This window comes from Poecilia reticulata, linkage group LG3, assembly GCF_000633615.1.
Source record: "Poecilia reticulata strain Guanapo linkage group LG3, Guppy_female_1.0+MT, whole genome shotgun sequence".
In the NCBI taxonomy this organism is placed as follows: domain Eukaryota; kingdom Metazoa; phylum Chordata; class Actinopteri; order Cyprinodontiformes; family Poeciliidae; genus Poecilia; species Poecilia reticulata.
This window is the reverse complement of record NC_024333.1, coordinates 10,197,262-10,217,523: the sequence shown is the minus strand read 5'-3', so window position 1 is coordinate 10,217,523 and position 20,262 is coordinate 10,197,262. Positions and strand designations below refer to the sequence as shown.

At 38.8% G+C, this 20,262-nt stretch overlaps 3 protein-coding genes across 6 annotated transcripts in view; 2 read left to right on the top strand and 1 right to left on the bottom strand.

The window, feature by feature from the left end:
* Positions 1-78: 78 nt before the first annotated feature.
* On the top strand, positions 79-6,652 carry LOC103462042 (BTB/POZ domain-containing protein 1). Of its 2 annotated transcripts, none has more exons than XM_008404530.2 (8): positions 79-668; positions 1,994-2,150; positions 3,645-3,750; positions 3,842-4,039; positions 4,249-4,378; positions 4,461-4,548; positions 5,616-5,762; positions 5,843-6,652. In XM_008404530.2, exons 1-8 carry the CDS (start codon positions 262-264, stop codon positions 5,999-6,001), a joined length of 1,392 nt encoding a protein of 463 aa, XP_008402752.1. In that variant the 5' UTR covers positions 79-261; the 3' UTR covers positions 6,002-6,652. The 2 variants fall into 2 exon arrangements, with proteins under 2 accessions (XP_008402752.1, XP_008402751.1); XM_008404529.2 differs by having other exon boundaries at positions 4,186-4,378.
* Positions 6,653-14,059: 7,407 nt separating this feature from the next.
* Positions 14,060-16,035, bottom strand: ramac (RNA guanine-7 methyltransferase activating subunit). Of its 2 annotated transcripts, none has more exons than XM_008404531.2 (3): positions 15,940-16,035; positions 14,659-14,829; positions 14,060-14,571 (listed from the first exon to the last, which is right to left on the bottom strand). In XM_008404531.2, exons 2-3 carry the CDS (start codon positions 14,826-14,828, stop codon positions 14,382-14,384), a joined length of 360 nt encoding a protein of 119 aa, XP_008402753.1. In that variant the 5' UTR covers position 14,829; positions 15,940-16,035; the 3' UTR covers positions 14,060-14,381. The 2 variants fall into 2 exon arrangements, with proteins under 2 accessions (XP_008402753.1, XP_008402754.1); XM_008404532.1 differs by having other exon boundaries at positions 15,879-15,963.
* Positions 16,036-16,122: 87 nt separating this feature from the next.
* homer2 (homer scaffold protein 2) overlaps positions 16,123-20,262 on the top strand; it is a 31,165-nt gene continuing 27,025 nt past the window's right edge. The window contains exon 1 of one of the 2 annotated variants that reach the window (XM_008404534.2): positions 16,123-16,215. In XM_008404534.2, the coding sequence (XP_008402756.1) occupies positions 16,214-16,215 (2 nt within the window). In that variant the 5' untranslated portion in view covers positions 16,123-16,213. Of the gene's footprint in view, positions 16,216-16,281; positions 16,877-20,262 lie in introns of those variants that run through there. The other variant, XM_008404533.2, reaches the window with a different exon arrangement.

Genomic DNA, 20,262 nt, shown 5'->3' with positions numbered 1-20,262 from the left:
AGAAAATTGGTGGAACTACACGGAGGAGCCCACCAGGGGGCAGTAATGCGACTTAAACGAGACCAGACGCCGTCCAATCCAAAACGAGGAAAATGTGTTTTGTAGGAAGTGCGTCTCTTTAGCAACCGAAGAACCTGAGCAATGGCCTCCTGCGCGATGGACAACACGTAAATAAATTAATCACCTCTGCGGTCGCTACACGGTATCATTAGCACTTTGCTGTTTGCAGGATAAGAGGCAGAAAATCTGCTGTGGCTCGTAATGGCCAGCGGCAGCGGATTGGCGTCGAACCAAAGTGGTCCGGAGGCTCCGTCCAACTCGGTACAATGCGGAGCCGCAGCGGCTCTGTGCAACATGCCAGCCTCAGCTCCCGCACCGTCCGCCTCCCCGCCGGGCCTCGGCCTTCAGCGGGAGCCCGTCTACAACTGGCAGGCGACGAAGAGCTCCCTGAAGGAGCGGTTCGCTTTCCTCTTCAACAACGAGCTGCTCAGCGATGTCAGGTTCATTGTGGGAAAAGGCAGACAGGCCCAGAGGATACCTGCTCATAGGTTCGTCCTGGCCGCTGGCAGCGCCGTGTTTGATGCCATGTTCAACGGGGGGATGGCCACCACTTCAGCTGAAATAGAGCTCCCTGACGTGGAGCCTGCAGCTTTCCTGGCCCTGCTCAGGTAAAGTGGGACAGGTGGTCCTAGACCCAACACACAGCTTTCAGATTGCTACACACCAGAAATGCACAGAGAACAACAGAAAAAGTCATTTTAATAACAAAGGAGCACAAGTTATTTCCACACTACCCCCTCAAGAGCCTGCGAGGATATTCGTGTTAGAAAATGGATTATATTTACGAAATGGAGAACCTGTAAAACAGTTTAAAACCCTAGATTATTTTCATTCCACAATTCTGCTCTACTTTGTTTTGATCTATTGTAAGAAATCCTAATAAAATATATTCAAGTTTTTGTTACGTGACAAAATGTAAAGGGAAAAAAATGTAAGGGTAGACAATATGGACTTAAAGTTTCTCACAATATTTTGTGGTAGTATTGTGTTTAGGCCTGTCATGATGACGAATGTTGCTGGACAATAAATTGTCCCAGAAGGTATTGCGATAAACGATGATATTGTTGTTTAGAGACCATTTTCAAGTAATATAAAGGTAATGGTATAATAATGGAAAAGCAGATTCTCAAAGATCAATAAACTTTTAATTCTATTGAACATTTAACACTGGAACTGGAAGACATTTTAAATATCCGAAATAAATAAATACATAAATAAAACAACAGAAACAAAAATAAAATTAATTATAAAGTATTCTAAATTTTTAAATTATAGACAAACTTCTTTAAAAAAAAAAAATGACTGGCAGAGACCAAAGTTCCAGAATGAAGACCAGTTCTTGTAGAAAGAGAGAGAAAAGAGGAAAACGATAAAACATGCAAATGGAAATTATTGAGCTTATTTTAATTTATGATCCTATTAATTGATTTATTGTTTATTGTGACAGGCCTACTTGTAATAACGATAAACGTGACCATAAAAACTATTTACTACTTCTTTTTCACACAACTTCCTGACTGTGACTGCATGACACAGCAGTCACAGCCCCACAAACACAAACACCGCTCTTGAAAAACGTATACATCCACAATGCGCTTCTTTAGGTTCCCGGTCACATAAAGAAGTAACAGCACGGATTAACTGCATTTAATTACATTTAAAAATGTATTGGTACTCTTATTAAAGCAAACAGTGGAGAAGATTCTGAAAATAACAATCCAGACAATATGTAAAGTATTTTTAGATATTAACGAGAATCAAAATCTAAATTCTTTTCATGACAAGAAATGTATCACAATAAAAGATAAACGCCCACCCCTAAACCAAATATACCTGAAAATATAGATTTTCTTCACATTTGAATTTGAAGCTTTGGGTAGCTTGGTGAAAAATGTTTATTCTTGTTCTCACTGTTCTTATTTTTTCTGTACAGATTTCTGTATTCCGACGAGGTCCATATTGGTCCAGAGACTGTGATGACGACTCTGTATACAGCGAAGAAATATGCAGTCCCAGCTCTGGAGGGCCACTGCGTGGAGTTCCTCACCAAGCACCTCAGAGCCGACAACGCCTTCATGCTTCTCACTCAGGTTACTGTCGGTCAACGCAGCTGTCTAGTCATTATCTGACAGTAGAGGAACTAAAAACACTGAACAATGTAAATACTCCTCTTGGATGCAAAGTGCCTTTACTCAAACATGAGATAATGTTCTTTCTAAAGTCATTATTAACTAGTGAGGCACTCACAGTCTTTATCGGTGGCTGTTTTTATGACATAAGTCACTTGGTCTAATCTCCAATTATATTTTCTTGTGATATTGAGTGGCTCCCAGTTTTTCCAAGTAGGCATTTAATTACATTAGCTGCTCTATCTTGTGTTTATTCCTTCAGGTTTCAACATTTTGTTCTACAGTTGCTTGATATTTCTTTAACATGTTGAAGGACTGCAGCGTAAAACATAGATTCTTTCGCATAACCTAAGCAACACACAGTCCCAGGAGTGGTCTCCGAGTGTAATTTTTGGAAATGAACCAATGGTAGTTGAAGGATTTTTCCTTATTATCCCTTAATTATCAGGTCATGCACTTAAAATAATAGGATTTTTTTTTCCCACTTTATTAAATGCATGAAAAAATAAGGTACTTTGTTTTTCAGCTTCAAGACGCACTCACAAACATCCAGTTCTTAGGTTTTAGTTAAGTTAAAATTAGATAACAGTAGGGACATGTGCTTCTGCTTTTAGATATAAATATATAAACCCCAGTAAGGAATTTGTGGCACATGTTTAGTGTTTGCTACATCCTTAAAACCTAAATTAGTAGGTCAGACCAAAAAGAAGTGCATGTTCTTATCATTGTAATTTCATTATATTTTAAGCTTAATTAAACTACAGTATTGTTACAAATCACAGCATCACAATATATGGAGCAATTTAATCTATAGGCGAACCCATCAATTAACAAATGTTCTCTTGATTTGTGGGTCAGACAGTGAAAATTAGTTTCATTTTTTCTTATAAAATGCATAAAAACTGCCACCATTTTGAGTCAATATAGTGTTTTTACGCAGCTAAAACATAAAATCTTAAGTATTTTTGTCTGGTTTCTAGAGCAAATATGTGTGTAGTGTTGAAATATGACAAAATTAAGTTACTAATATTTCCACAAGAAATGGGATCCTTGTTTTGAGTCAATAATTCCTTAATATTAATTGAATATTAATTGAAAAAAAGTACAGATTCTACTGGAATTTTTTTTTTCACTTAAAACATAGGAAAAATATCTTATAAAACTTAGATTCTTAAATAAAATTTAGACTTACAGAGGTAATCTCTCAAAAACCTGCAATACATTTTTTCTCTCTCATGTAAATGGCAGCTTAGACTGGAAAATGAAGTGGCTGATTGGTGCATCTCCAATGAAATTACAATGTTTAATTTGATTCAACATATTTCACCACTGGCATGGTTTTGTATTAGTTTTCCACGCTGGTAAAATTCAAATGTATGCGCATTATTTAATTGCTGCAGCCAGCCTTTAACAGAATGAATGGCTGTAATCTGAATATTCTGCTCCATTTCACAGGCGAGGCTATTTGATGAGCCTCAGCTTGCCACTCTTTGCTTGGACACTATCGACAAAAGCACTGCAGACGCAATAAACGCAGAGGGCTTCACTGATATCGACCTTGGTATGCGAGTCTTCTTCACGCGTGTGTGCTGCTCCGCCGCTTTGTTGTGGGATCTAAAAGTATAGCTTACTCTGTGTGTCTGTGTGTGTAGATACGTTATGCGCAGTGTTGGAGAGAGACACACTCAGCATCAGGGAGAATCGTCTGTTCGAAGCGGTGGTCCGCTGGGCAGAGGCGGAGTGTTACAGACAACAGCTTCCCCCAACCTCGGAGAACAAGCAGAAGGTTCTGGGGAAAGCGCTGCCGCTCATCCGCTTCCCGCTCATGACCGTGGAAGAGTTCGCAGCCGGTATGTGTCCTGGCAGAAGGACCGTTTAGTTGTCAGTGTGTGTCCTGAGCAGATCAGCCGTCACTCAGCACGTTCTTCATGTTTCCTGATGTGTCCATACAGCTCCAACCACAGAAACCAGTTTGATATTTTTTCTTGTGCGACAGGGCCTGCCCAATCTGGAATATTGTTCGATCGGGAGGTGGTAAATCTGTTTTTACACTTTACAGTAAACCCCAAACCACGGGTCGACTACATTGACAGGCCTCGCTGCTGCCTCAGGGGGGAGGAGTGTAGCATTAATAGATTCCAGCAGGTTGAGAGTCGGTGGGGGTACAGCGGCACCAGCGACAGAATCAGGTCAGCTTATGTCCGTTAGTCGACACCGGGGACGAAACCCGTGGTTCGTTTTAACTGTTCTCCTGTTTATGTTTCCCTGTAGATTTAATGTTAACAGAAGAATATCCATCGTGGGTTTTGGCTTATATGGCTCAATACATGGACCCACCGACTATCAGGTCAACATTCAGGTAAGGCCTTCAACCTCTGGTCCAGCAGGAGTAGCACGAGTAAAAACGATAAACCAGCTAATATTTTTAAATATAGATTTATTAAAGGTTGTAGGAGTTTGTTTTTTTTCATGGAATAATTGCTTTGCATTTCCTCAGCAGAATGTCACTAAAAGTGCCAGCAACGTGTTCTTAAATCTTTTTTTTTTTTTTGGTCATTAGGTTGGAAACTGTGTGTCTTTAGTAGATTTTTCATATAAACATCCCATGGAAGAAAATATATTCATCCTGTTGTCACAAACTTTTACGCTTTTTTGTTTTGCAACCCAAAACATGTAAATAAAATAACATGTAAATAAAATATTGGTTATTTAAGACAATACATGCCATGTGGCAGAAATTACAAGATGTCTTTTTTTTTCAAAAGGTCATGTGATATTTGTGGTTCTAAATGAGTTTTATTAAGATGGACTGAGAGCAAGAATTGCTCTTTGGATTGTAAAGTTTGCAAACATCTGACATAGATAGATTTAGTTACATTATGACTTCAGCTTTAATCCTCTTTGAAGAGGGCAGCCAGAAGAACTGATCATATTTTCACTCCTAGATGTGACTATTCTTTTTTTTTTTATTATTTCTTAATACAAATCTGGTGGTTTGAAAATAGTAATTTCACTAGCAATCGTTACAATGTTTTAACAGTTTTTAACTTTTAAGAAAAGGTCACTGGAGCAAATAATAAAGCAAAGGTGAGAACTGATTAAACCTCCTTGTAAAAGACAATCATTAACCTGCTGCATATTCCAAACAGTGACCTTTTAAAAGAAGTGCAGTGTGTGCTGGGACCTTTTACCACATCAGTTTTGTCCCTAAATGACAACTTGCAAAGCAAATTTTATTATTGGACAAAATGGTAACTACGTTTTTCAAATGCTGATTTCATTTATTAATGAAAAACAGTACTGGCTTGACCACATGTAGGGAAACAAAACCACCCTGCTTGTTAACCCATCGATAACCTCTTCTTTCTTTATGCAGACAAAACATACAATGTTTCTGATAACAAATCAACAATTTCCTGTTTTCAGATCATAGAGAGTGACAAACGTATCACACTGGGCCAGAATGATACCGGTTTCAGCTGCGACGGCTCAGGAAACACCTTCCGAGTGATGTTTAAAGAGCCTGTGGAGATCCTGCCCAACATCAGCTACACTGCATGTGCCACCCTAAAGGTCAGCCTGAGCATTTCGTCAGAAGAAATCATCGCAAAAACTTGAACTAACCAATTCAGGGTTGTTTTTTTACCTCACAGGGTCCAGACTCTCATTACGGCACTAAAGGGTTGAAGAAAGTGACCCAAGAATCAACAACTGGGACCAAAACTACATTTCTGTTCTTTAGCTCACCTGGAAACAACAACGGCACGTCGGTAGAGGACGGCCAGATACCGGAGATCATCTACTACATATGAACTTTACATGCTGCCATGCAGGTACAAAGAACCAGGGAGACCTCAGGCCACTGGAAGGACAGGACTTCTGTGAATGGATGCAGTGCCTCTGGATCGCCTGGAGTATTGTGTGTGCGCGTGTGTGTGTGTGTGTCTGTGTGTGAGTGAGTGAGAATGCCGTGTGTGAGAATCTGTACATATATTCACGTGCAACTCTGTTTGCGAAAAGAAAAAGAAAAGTTTTTCAGGCCTAAATTTTTTTTGTTGTCGTAAGTTGTCTAAATACTGATGTTCTGTCTGTGCTACTAAGCTGCCTGTGGTGCAGAAGTTGCACAACTAAAACAACAAAGACGGCAACACAACTTTCAATGAGGTCAACTCGCTATGTCTGTTTGTGCTGATGCATATTTTTAATGTGCACTGTTGTACTTTATAAAACAGGTGTCTTCAAGTACCTTTTCTCTGTGTTGTACAAAGGCTCCCTGTGCTTAATTTTGCCAGTAGTTCTTTCTGTAACTTATTACACAATGTTTACTTAGCATTTCACAGAAATGTAAAACAGGAAACAAATGTTCTGAGACATTTATGGGTATATTAAACCGAATTAGTTTATTTTTAGCTTTTGGGCAATAAAACGCGCTAAGACCAAACGACTGATTCGTTCAGTCAATATTTCATGTGTATTCTTTGTTGTTGTTGTTGTTGCTGTCTGCCACTAGGTGATGCTGTCTCCTAAACAGATTTCAAACCACTGAAATTATTCAACTGCAGATGACAAGGAAAAAACTATTGGTGGAAGATATAAATTGAGAAATGGCTTTAAAAAAAAATTCAAACAATGTAAAAAATAAGTGATGCAACATTGTGAAAATCCAGAAGCTACTGTTTTTTTTTTAAACAATGTTTTTTGATTATTTTCTCTACGGCCATTTATTTGACAGTACTTTCACAGACAAGTGGAGAATGAGAGAGAATGGGCGATATGCGGTAAAGGTCAAAGGGCCCGGGACTCGAACCTGTAACGGTCGCGAGGAAGAGTGAGGCCTCCGTACATGTGTCGCGCGCTTTTCCACAGCCGTGTCAAAACCATTTTCTATCCCATTTTTAAGTGGAGTATTATTATATTTGTTATCTAAGTTGTTTTTAATGAAGATTTTAGGAAAGTTCAAAACATTATTTCACAGCAACTATAGCCTCTGTTATGCTTAACCAAATCATGCTACGAAGTGCGCTAGCATCGCCCCGGAGGATTTCCTGCTTGTGTGAGCTGAAGGACCGTCTGCTGAAACATCTCAAAAACCCAATTGCTCTTTCTTTGCATAAGATGTACATGCATTATGCGAGACACGCTTTGGAAACAAGAGGGCCCTTTTAGACAGCTGTGAGTGGGCTTTGATGAGGAGATGGATCCACGATGGCTGTCAGGTGAGTCACCGAGACCGGAGAGCTTCTGTCGACTGCCCACTTAGACAGCCTTTTATAGAAGAAATATTCTGTAAAATCAGCTTGATGCAGGAATTTTTTTTTTTTTTTTTATTACACCCACAATGTAAAACAGCAATAAAAAAAAAAATAGGACACACACTGAAGCCTCTACTCACCTTTTTTGTGTTGCAAGGCCTGGAATGTGTTGAAATACAGCTCCATAAAATATTTAAGGGATCTCATTTCCATTGAACAAAGGATAGATAAGCTTGAACACAATATCAACTGTATTATGTGATTTTTTTTTCATTGCTCAAGTTATTAGCTTACAAATCCATGAGAGGGTGTTGTGCTTTAATGTGTGTGGTGGTGTTTGTGTCTGCTATTGTGTGGGTGGGTGTATGACAGCAGAATGAGCTGTCTGACAGTTTGAGCCTTCGACTGGAGCACTAACAGCAGGGAAGGCGATTTCTGCCTCTGCTGTTGGTTCTTGATAATTTATGACACACGACAGTGCAGAAGTGAGATGTTTATCACAATGAAGCAGGACTATATTCGGCACTCCTGAGGACTTTGCTGTGCAATAATGATAATGTGTATCTGTGACTGTGGGTAGCGTCCTAATCGCTTCTAAAGTGGTTTTACATTCGGGATGTGAGTGCACATTTTAACGTCATAGATTATAGCCTTTTTATTTTATTTTATTTTTTTTAGATAATACGCAACAAAAAAAGTTTGAATTTGAAACTTTGTCTCAGACCGGATTTATTTAGTACTCAATGCATCATCCAAAGAAGAAGACTGTGACACAAACCTGGGTCAGTAATCAGAGAACATGTTCTTGTTTACAGTTTTGCATAAGTGGCAAACATGTATAAGAAGGTGTTTTTTTTTGTTTGTTTTTTTCAGATGAGACCAAAACATTTTACCTTGCAAGCAAATCACTGTCTATGACTGAAAACACCATAACTCTATGCGGCACGGTGGTGGCAGTATCATGGTCGTATGACACGGTAAGGTTGTTGTTCCTCAGCAGAGACAGATAAACTGCTTAGAGTTGATAGGAAGATGGCTGTAGCAACCTTTCTTCAGATTTCTGACTGAGCTTAGTCATGCGTTTTGGAAAACAGGGTTAGATATTTTACAATTCCTGGCCCATCTACCAATCAATAGTTTTTATTACACAAACTCTAACAACAGCTCTAACTGGAGGAGACCTCAAGGTCTCATGGAGAATACCTACAGCTGCTCTTACAACCTGCATGGGTAGAAAGACAGGATGATAAAACAAAAATGATTGTGTCAACAAATTTGAACCAAGTGGGTCAGGCTTGATGGTTCCTGTGAGTCTTTGTTCTTACTGTCTTTTTCTGCCTCCCTCTGACAGACGGTCTTCTTCTGACTCAGCATCCAGAGCTCAGCTCAGACGAGCTGCTCAGGGTTTGCCATGTCTCATTCATTAACTGTTAAGAAAAATAGACTGAATCTTTTGTTTGTTTGTTTTTTCAAGCCTAATTGGTACAATACCATACAGCTGCCAGGAGTTGTAGGTGAAAATTGGCAATTAGGAAGAAATCTACTTAGTTTTATATGACAGACAGAAATGTTTGTGTTTGAACATTGTCTGTTTAAAAACAAAGACAAGAGGAGGATATGGGGAAAAAAAACTCTTAGAGTCTACAAAAGAGTAGCCTCTAAGAGGAGGACAGCAGCCCTGCAGCTACGGAAATAAACAACTTTGATATATTTGCTCAGCTTTTATAACAGCTTTTATGATTTTTTCCCGTCCTATGACTTTACTCTGAAAAATGTTACATTTTGCTCAGTCTGACTCTGAAAACAGTCTCCTTTTTCTAAGCGCCTCCTGAAATCTGTACTGCATTAGTACACATGCTAGGATTTAACTTCGGTTTGCAGCCTGTCTGTTGTAATTTGCCGACATAATTTATCTTAACACTTACATTTATTTATCGATATCAATCCTGTGCAGTGTGCTTTGGCACATCCTCCATATCTGCAACTCATTAAAATTGTATTTATACAAAATGTTCTGATGTGAGACACAGCTCTGCGTTTGTGTATATCTGGCTGCTTCTGAGCAAAACTAACCTGCAGAAGAAGAAAAAAAACATGCTTGTGTGTTCCTTTTGTCCAGCTGGTGGAGGTTATGCAATTTGTCTCCTGATGATATTAGACAGTTGGCTAATTAAACACCATGTAGACAGGACTGCATGGTGAGTATCAATAGCACCTGCAAGACTGAATAGTCAGGAAGGAGTTTGATCGTGTCAGATGAAACTGCTGCTTTGTGGCTTCATTCACATCAGATCACATAAGAAAAAAGAAGGAAGCGGTGTGTTGGTTTTCATTGCATCTGATAAATTGCCAAATGGGTCTTTATATTGATGCCGATGAAAATCCATGACATCTGATTTAAGAAAAATATAGAAAAGACAAACAATTCATGAGAACGAGGTTTGTAGCTGAAAACAAAATTGAAATGATCAAGGTCTGTAATCACCTTTTTAAAATGATACCTAAATTCATTGGAAGGGAGACGAAAATATCCAAAAACATCTTTTCACCCAAGTTTTAATTCAAGACTAATTTTTCTGCACTTTAGCAGAATATGCGCAAATGACACACAAAGCCTATTTTTAGCTGTGAAAGACCACAAAAAAATCACATAACGAACTGTTTTTAACAGAAAGACGAGGAGAAAGTTGTGATCATATTTGTTCTATTTGTTCAGTCTTATGTTCATGGTCTCCCCGTTTTTACGTCATCAGAACCCCTGCTGTCATAAAGAAGTAAATAAAAAACATAATGTAGATGAATTAAACTAGCAAGTTTAATTTAACGTCAAGGTCATAAAAATAGCATCATTTAATAGATTGAATTTCCTTCTTCGTTTGTTTGCGGCAAGTTAACATGATTCAGTAGAGAAAGAAACTAGTAAGTAAAACAATGCAGATTTAGACAAATTAACTGATTCATTTGTTTTTTAAAGGTAATTGAAGTAAAAAAAATATTAAACAGGAAGATCTTTTTCAGTTTTATTATTCCGTACAGATCAAGGTACAAATTATTTGTCGGATTTTTGAGCCGTCACTTATGGATGCTATCAGATATGAATGCCACACTCTTAACCGTCACAAGAACTAACCTATTATTGTGACCCCCAAAACATTAACAGGAGCAAACCCTGATTCCTGATAGCCAAGTCACATTTTTGTCAAAGCATGTCAGACGTTTTAACAGACATTTAGTAAACTGTGTCAACTTGTTCGTAGGAGCAAACCACATCTCTAATGTGTCTGGTGACCTGCATGCCGCTGTGACCTCTTCCTGTATCAGAAGCAGTCCTTCAGTGACACATTTACTTGTACTTCCAATTTTATTCACATACTACGAATAAACCGTTCAAGGTGAAATGAAGTTCAACAGAACTGTGTCAGGATATTTAGTGAGAAGGGCAAAAAAAACAACTGACATTTGAAAGGAGCTGAAAAAAACTTTTTTTTAAACGGACCTTTCAGGCACATAAGAATATCCCGACACCCTATTAACGTGTTTGCGTAAAGAAAGATGCCACCAGATATAATCAGACTAACAAGCTCGACTCAGCAGCACAGTCCACTCTCTTTACATGCATGACCTGAGCAGATGCATGATTAACTTATAGGGTGTCCAGCTGGATGAACAGAGGACGAGATGTTGTCAAACCTCATCCAACAGCAGCAATTTAAAATAAAATAAAAAATCCCATTCCTAATTCCCTAATTAAGTGCGTACGAGTGGCTGGTTAGCATTTGCTCACATGAGTTAATGAGATACAACTGTGTGAAGACATGTATGTTCTTGGCACAAACTGGAAACCACGAATTTCGACAAGAGCAGCAAAGCAAAGCATGCTTCCACCATTCAGACTCACATGCAACACAAATCCTCTGTACTGTCTGCTGGAGGCTGGGGGCTGGCTGGCTGGCTGGCTGACCCGGGCCGATCTCAGTCCCTGCACTCTCCAACACCAGATGTAGGTCGCAAAGTGCTGCAGGGGCTGGGTGATGCAGGCCCCCTCCTGTTTGTGTGCAATAGAGGGAGGGGGGGCGGCTGGAGTTCATTGTGTGCAGACATGTATTTCTGTGTGCGGTAAGAAGGGGAGAGAGCGGGGTGATGATTGCACTGGATGAGTTCATCACCAAGGACATGGCCCCCAGCACACTGTCTCCATTGCTGTCACATTGTATTGTCCCAAACAGGCCACATGAAGCCTGACAGCCTGGCAGATGAGACTGAGGCAGTACTCCCGTCTCTCTACGTACTCGTCTCTCTCTATTGTTTTTCCTCCCAGCCTCTAAATGATTCGCTATCAGATAACTAATTAAAATGCAGCAAGGGGTGAATATTTTTGGCATTAATAAACCCTAAAAGGTTCTGGAGGTTTTTCCATGCTGTTAAAAAAACATTAACATTTGAAATAATGTTATCCTCTATTTTTAGAATATGAGTGCAAAGAATGAGGAAGGGATAACCAATGCTCATGAAGGGAGAAGGTTAATGCATTGAGGTGAGGTCCGGATTAGTCTTTGCAGCAGCATGAACCCCATATTGAACCCCATATATGGTCTACTGTTTGAAGATTTTCAGAGGATGTTAATTCATCTTACTCTTCTAGTTGTTTGGATAAGAGAAATATGCCCTACTTTTCATACAAGTCCAAAGGAGGCTAAGAGAATGCAATGCATTTGTTAAAAAAAATATATATTTTTTTAAAAACCTGTAAAAGAGAAAGGTAAAATCTCACTTTATGGATTTTTGATCAAAAGAAATCCTTAAAAAATAGTTTTATGGCTGTACAATTTTCTAAAACAATAAATGCCATTATCTTAAGAAACACCTCAACTTCCAGGATTAGGCAGTTATTCAGGATTAATGTTAATAAGACTAGAAAAAAAGGCTAAATCCAAACTGTGCCAACAGGACAATATTAAAAGGGTTGGAGACACAAGACTCTGGGATGTAGATGATTTAATCTGAACTGGTTGCTACGCAGCCTTCCCCTCTCTCCTTTAGTCACTCATGTCCTCATCATCCAGCTGAATGTGTTGTCCAAATTAAATGTTAGCCTTATAGACACTTGGAATCTGAATATAAAACTCAGAAATCATCCCAAATCCAGTAGCGTTCGAACACAGTTACAGTTTATCTCTGCTCCTCTGCTTAATGGACTGTAAAGCTCTAAATGCTGACATTAAGGCTCAGAGCTACATATGCCAGAGCCAACGGTGCATGTTGCAGTAATGTATTAATGATGCACATCAATGTTTTAGCTGCTTTTTTTTTCAAAATGTGAACTGTTCTGAATATTGACTGAATGCAGGTTTTTCTCTACTTATTAAAGTCGAGGTTAAGGTCACAACATGAACAGTAGAGGCAGGTAAAGAAAAACCGTCTCTGAATCAACTCTGTATGCAGATGCATAAACCTGAGGCAGTTTAACTGAAATCTAAAGGACTGAGCTGATTGAATAAATGTAACTTGTCCTAAATGATCTTCACTATTCTCAGGAAGCATTTCAGTGACCCATATAAAAAGCCCAACTGGAGAACAAAATTGAGACTGGATGCCTTAATACATGGAAAGATACTAACTCCACTGCCTGTTAGCAAACATTTTAGTGTATTTATAAATGCATAATTTTAATCTATGAACATAAGTATTCTTTAAAAGAACCCTCTGATAACGCATGTTGGTTTCACCTTTTTAACCAACCAGGTAGCTAATGCTATGCTACATCCCTGATGACTAGGAGCTTCCATTTCTAGAAGCAGGACGACCTTTCAGCAGCAATGGTGATGTGCGAGCATGTTATTCATGAGATACCTTTGGATTGAAGAGTATTTAAATATAATCAGGTGGGTATATTATCCAAACCCCTTACTAGACCAAGATTTATGTTAATGCTCCACAATTACAATGTTCGCCACCAGTAGATGTGTGTGAGCTATAATCATCTCTATTAGCGAAAGAGACGAGTTGGGTCTAAAAGTGCAGATGAGCATTTTAAATGTCTCTTAACCTGCTAAAGATATTGTCTGGTAGAGTTGCAAGTGCTGCATAAGTAAAATAATTTAGAACAAAAAAACAAAAACATGTCTTCTGTGTAGGACAGTGATTTGATCTTGATCTGCTCCCAAATTAGATTGTAAAAAGTCTTGTCACAGGAGAGATTAAAATAGTGAAATTGCTTAAGTGTTAGCTGCTGCTTCACAAAATTAACAAGCTAACATTTCTGGCCTTTTACCCCATTGTGTTTCTTTAAGTGGATTATAATCGCAACTCCTCAGGCTGGTTAAAATACTGGTGTCTGAATGCATGAGTTAACCCATTGTTTTTGTTTAATTCATTGCCCCTGTGCATCAAAAGCACACAGCAGCTGACACCTAATCATTTGCAAGTGGTTCTCTGATCTCCTGGTTAAAGATATACACACCTCCCAACTTCTTTCTTAACTCGCATTTAAAACTTGAGCATCCCAGGTAGAACGCCTGAATTAAAAAAAAAAAATCTTTAAAGACTGGGAACATGGTTGACACCCATTACAGTAAGGTTGGTGTAGGTGACTGGGTTTATGCAATTAAACTTTATACATCTGATTGCACAGTCAGCAGTCATTTATTAGAAAAATACATATACTAACAGAAACAAAAGGTTAATCTGCAAGTTCATACACTGATGGTAAAAGTAAAGCTGTATCATGAATATATTTGTCTTGGAAATTCAGATTTCACATATCACAATCACTGCAAATTTCTGCCTTTGCATGTAGTTTTGCTACAAGTCAAAACAAGGGACAGGAGATTTAAAAAGCAGCTCTTACTGCATCACCGACGAAAAGGAGAAACCAGCTGAATCCTACCACAAACAAGTGAAGCTCAAGTCATGAGACCGTAAATAGTAGAAATCTCGGTAATCAGTAGCGATCATAATGTGGACGATTATGGGAGTTGTATCCCTGATTGGAGCCTCTGGACCCAGACTGATATCCACTGCCATGCCCCCAGTTCCTGTCTCTGTCATGCCAGTGCTGTCCACGACGGTCCCCTCGCCACCTCCTGTCTTCTCCCCAATTGCGGTCTCTGTAGCCTCGGCGGCCCTGGTACCTGGAAGGTATTTATAAAAAAAAAATACTACAGCATAAAACATTTCCCACAGAGCATCTGACTGAACACAAACTGGACCAATAATACCTGTTGTCCCTGTCCCTCTGGTTTCCCCCTCCACGCCCCCGCCAGTCGTCAACAATTGGTGGCGGGTCAGCTGGACGTTTCACATATTCCTGGTATTCACTGTCCTCCGGTGAGAATCTGTTAGAGAACAGCTCCTCGTAGCTCTGCGTGTTTTCTGAGGCGTCAGACATCCTGTTAGCAAGACGATAAAAAGAAAAGGCTGTTAAACTTTGAAGAAAAAGAAAAAGCATTAGAGAAAACTGCCAAGATGATTGTGTTATATGTGATTTTGACTTTTGCAAAAACAAAAAAATCCAACAAAACTTTAATACTGTTTACAAGTTTTATTATACAGAAACTAATTTAAAAAACCTTTCAAGGTGCTTCATATTTCAAGCCCAGTGAGATATTGTACTCGAAGTGATTTTTTAAACTGAAAGTGGATCAAATTATGAACGATTAAAATACCAGTTTCAAGCCAAAACTTACAAGTGTCTGCCTAAAAGCTGAAGATGAAAACTGATTTAATTTCCCAGTATTACGACAATAACTACTTAACCCAATCAGATATGTGTATTCATGACTTGTGACTTATGACCAGACTTCAAAACTAAATCAGACAGAAAATCTGTAAAAGCTACTGGACAAAAAAAATCTGAAAATCTCATAGATTACTACAAGTTTTACAAGGAAGAATGGACAAATGTTGCCCAATCAAGATGTAGCGCGACGACAGACCTATACTAAAGAGGACTGACTGGGGTGTGTGCACTTTTAATATCCGCTGTTTGTGTCTATAGATTACCAGGAGCTGAAACTGCAGCAAATCCTTACTATACCAGACAAACTGAAAAATTACATTATGTCCGTCAAGGAATGAATACTTGTATAAGCAGTGAAATTTATAAGACATTTTTATTTTTAAGATTAAAATATACTAATATCGAGTGTAAGCAGCATGCTTCACTGTAGTCCGTTTCGTATTTTCATAATTATTCGTAAAGACCCCTAATATGTTCAGTAATGCTGAGTATTCCATTTTCCAACAACTAAACACAGGACGTGTTCTTTTCAGCCAAATAATATACAGTCTCTAGTTTAGCAATGTGCATTTAAACGCTTATAGGAAATAAACTGCTAAACTTAATTGCTATTATTGCTAACACGGATTTTAAGAATGCTTTCCCCTATGAAGTTTGCAGCTATGAACTCCAAACCAGGAATTGATCCAGTACACTTACCATAATTAAAACATAAAAGTTGTCCTTGTAATGCACTTTAGCAGAAAATTTAAGAACGTACCTTTACACGTTAGCTTTAGCGTCAACCAGCATCGGAACGTCACTGAAAATATGTTCCCTGAAATACAGAAGCTTGAATAATGGTTCCGGGAGCGCGCGCACCTGCTTCTGATTACAAGCTTTTCAGGTATTAGAAACCTCTATAAAAGCTTCTTTATTAGCATCATCTGTCCGTGTTAAGTCCGGTTATGAAGACGCAGTTCAACTAATATGCATATTAGTTGTCCATCTGACTGTATAACGGATCTCAACTCCAGGAATTCAGCATTATAAACATGTAAGTGTTTAAAAAAAAAAAAAAAAAAAAAAACGAAACAAAACAAAAAAATAAGCTGTGCGTTCTGTTTCCTTGGACATTTCGTGATTTCAGACCACAGTTTGGACAACGTTGTCAGCGTGAAACCGCAGCCACAGATACCGCAGGTTTAAAGAGAGTGGGTGGTTTTGCAAAAGGAGGCAGGTGGAGGAAGCCGCTCCGTGTCGCTGCTGCTTGCTGCCTCTGCTGCCCTTCATATGAAACACAATCCCTCTGGGGAGGAAGAAACTCCGCGTTGAAACCAGGCAGACAAACATCAACTTATTTCATTATCGCCCTACTGCAGGAAACGAGGAGGAAGCCATTCCTTAGTGGGATTTAGCGCTTCACGTTTGATAGGAGCGACAAACCTGGAGAGGATTTAAAAAAAAAAAAAACTTCTTGAACTGAACGTGTTTCTGTAGGAGCGAGCTTGACAACCCGGTGAATCGAGTTTACGGAGAAGTGCTCTCATATTTCACTTGTCTCTCAGCAGCAAGAGGACTTTTTTCCTGCTGCTGACAAAGCGGGGTTTTGACTCCGCTGACCACTAATATTTTGAGGACCTCACTTTTAACATAATTTTTTTTCTATAGCCGTCAAATAAAGAAAAGGAGTTGCACCTCAAGTCCGCTGCAATGGGGTGAGTGATCCGGAGAGCGCTGTCCTTCAGAGCGCCTTTATTAACACCTGACTGTTCAATGTGTGTGGGTTCGCTGAAATGCCTCTATAGCTGTTCACCTGTTATTCACTTCACCTGAATAGGGGCAACTGTCTGCTCGACTGTCCGTGAGGAGGACCCCTGCTTTACAAGATTATATTTACAGACCGCTTTTCTGTGAGATAATGCGACTTTTTATGTAAAAATATTATCTTGCGTACATAATTTCAAGTGGATCCCTGTGCGTTTTACGTTCTTCATAATCTGTGCAGCTACAGCTTTGCGGCTTATGATATGGAGGTGTCAGAGTCAACACTGCCCACTAACGAGGAGAGATATGGCACTTGTGGGAGTGTGTGTGTGTTCTCTGGAGCTAGTGTGTACTTCCACTGTGGTTTACAAGAAACGGCACATAATTTTGTGTCTATAGTCTGTTGTGTGGAGTGTTGACTCTGGCTCATCTCCACAGTTATGCAATCAGTAGCCCACTTGACATATACTTGGTTGGGTTGTCTATGTGAGGTACCTACGGTTCCTCTACATTTTGACACAATGATTTTTTAAAAAGTTAATTTTAATATAAATTTTCTCTCAAAAAAAATGTAAATGTTAGGGATTCCTCTGCATTATATGCAAAACTAATGCTGTGTATTTAAAGGCATTAATGTTCAGTAACTTTCTGAAAACCTGTCATCCACTTCCACATTACTAGTTTCTACCAGATTAGACAAGTTTGTATCTAACTATGTGTTTAATCAAACCAGTTTTACAATCTCGTCATCGTCTTGGAAGTTTTACAGTCACCGAACCGGTTTGGAGAGGTGTTGGTCTTGTTGTGTCATGAAACTGGCACAGTGGACAAGGAGCCAGGCCAAGACTGGGCAGGTCACACTTACTGGTGGAGACGCCTCTGTGGTTTCATTCTGCCTTATACCATCTGATAGACGAGAGAATCTTGGAAGGCGGAGACGTCCCTTCTCCTTGGAAATCGGGATTCATTTTAATATCACTAGTAAAGTTTGCCATCACTTTTGTTTTAGAAGATGCTTCCTTTGTAGTCAGCTGATGGCTGATTTGTTCAATATTTACATCATCAGAGAATCAAGCGACTTTCTAAATGGGCTCAGTTCAAAACTTTAGATTTTTTTTTTTTTAACACTCACTCGCAGTTCCCTATTTTTAATCCTTTTTTAAATTAAGAGGCGGGCTCTCCTTCTGAAATCGTTTAGCTCTGCAGCACATGATGCTAAGAAATCTGCAGTGTACCTATGGCTGTGATTAAACAAGTTTACACTTGAATCTCAGCATGAAGGAAGTATAGGAGAAGCGCTCTCGGGCAGTGATACATCTTGTTCTCATGCTTGTTTTCAATCAAATCCTTTTTCTCTACTGTTAGTGTTTTGTCATTATATAAACACCAGGCTTCTCTTCTGAAAATGTGACAAGTTGGTATACATGTAGGGTAATGATGTTCAAAGTGGCACGTCTAAAGCGGAACCTCTAGTTGTGATATTATAGTTGTAGCTTTACAGGCTTTGACCAGAGTGTCTGATATGAATATCAAACTGATGGAGGGTCGCAGGTTATGCGCCTAGAGAAATGGGGCGTTCAGCTACTATGCCTGCCTGATGTTGGAGACGATGGATTTTTAACTTCTCCCACATGCCAGACAATTATACAACCATTCAGGCTCCTTCAAACCCAAAATGCATCAAACCGAGTGAAGTGCTGCTCATGCTAATGTCTGTAAGGTGAAGGACACCAGACACAATGAGTTCTCTCATTGTGTCTAGCCTTGCGTCTAGCCTCCTTCACCTACTGCTTTGACTGAGGACTTGAAACTCTATTAGTTTTACTGTAGGTCATAATTTATGTCCTACGCCATTCTAGATGTTCCAACTCGAATCAAATCGTATGGATACCCAGAGTTGTTTTGTTTTTTTGATATGGCTCTCTTCCTAGGGAAGCATTTCTCATGGGGCAACATGAGCACTCGGTTAATGGGTGAATTCTTTTTACTTGTATTTTCAGCCAGCGTGTATTCGGCACCCCACGGAAAGTCGCTTGTCTGTTTCACTCAACTTCTTAAAAGGAAATCTGGTTTATATAATATTGTCTCTATTCAAAAATATAAAATACACGTTCTGGTGTGACCTGAGCTTGGTGGGTCTACATTTGAGATTCATGAAGCTGTTATTCCATTTGAATACACAAAAAATAAATGTGCTCCTTGATTGTTTTGGTATTACAAACACTATATTTTAACCTAAAAATGTATATCTATAGACCAGGGCTGAAATGATTAATCAATTATCAAAATAATTGTCAACTAATTCAGTAATGGATAAATAACTGGAGTGTAGAGACTCAAAAAAGGCCATTTGGTAAAAAAAAACAAAAACATAGTTGGAGCTGTAATCAACCCAAAACTGTACATTAAAAAAAATGTAAAAAATGTATTTTACAATTAAGATAAAACTGTCTTTGCCTTTAATGTTTGAACCAAATTTTAAGTGGTAAAGTTTTGGCTTCACCTAGTTCACATTTACTAATAGAAAGCTATATTTTTATAATTTAGGCACTAAAATATGTATTTGCCATTATTAGAAAAGGATTTGAATCATTTATTTTCATCATTTATTGTGTTAAATGAAGAATCTGTATAATGTGAGTTTTATATTTTCCAATTAATCTATTCCTAAAATAATTGTTAGTTGCTGCCTCAGTATAAACTGGCTGTTTGTTTTTATCTGAACGTTTGGTTTGTGGACTGATGGTTGATTCTTGGAAATTTTATCATACAAAGTTGAGCTCGCAGGAAAGTGTAGCAGAAGTTTTACGGAGGCGATCTTACTTGCGCAATGTTTTTCTCTCTGATTACACCCTTGCGATGATGCAACAATGTTGCACCCTGGGGATCAGTCAGAGCTGATGAGGTGTGTCTTTTTGTTTTCACTTCATTGTTGGGAGTTCTTCTGTACGAAACTATTCACTTCTAAATGAAGTTTTAGATTAATCATTTCACAAAAAATACTTAGGAGTGGAAACACCCAGGATATTTTTCTTTTGTACCTTAATTACTAGTCTTTAACTGTATGAATTCACTGGCGTCATTTATTTATTTATTTTTTTTTTCGTCACTATAGTTCCATAGGACTCACTGAGGCTATTGTGACTTTGTCTCAGTAATAATAACATAAACATACTCCTTAATCACCTACCTGCATTTGAACACTGCTGAATTTTGGGAGTGAGAAAATTTGTACTGCTGCAGTGTGAAAGAAAGTTGTATTTTAGGAAGAGGTTAGCAGCTAATGCACCGTGTCTCTGGAAGTACTGAAAAATAAAGCTTAGATTGCCTGAAGCCC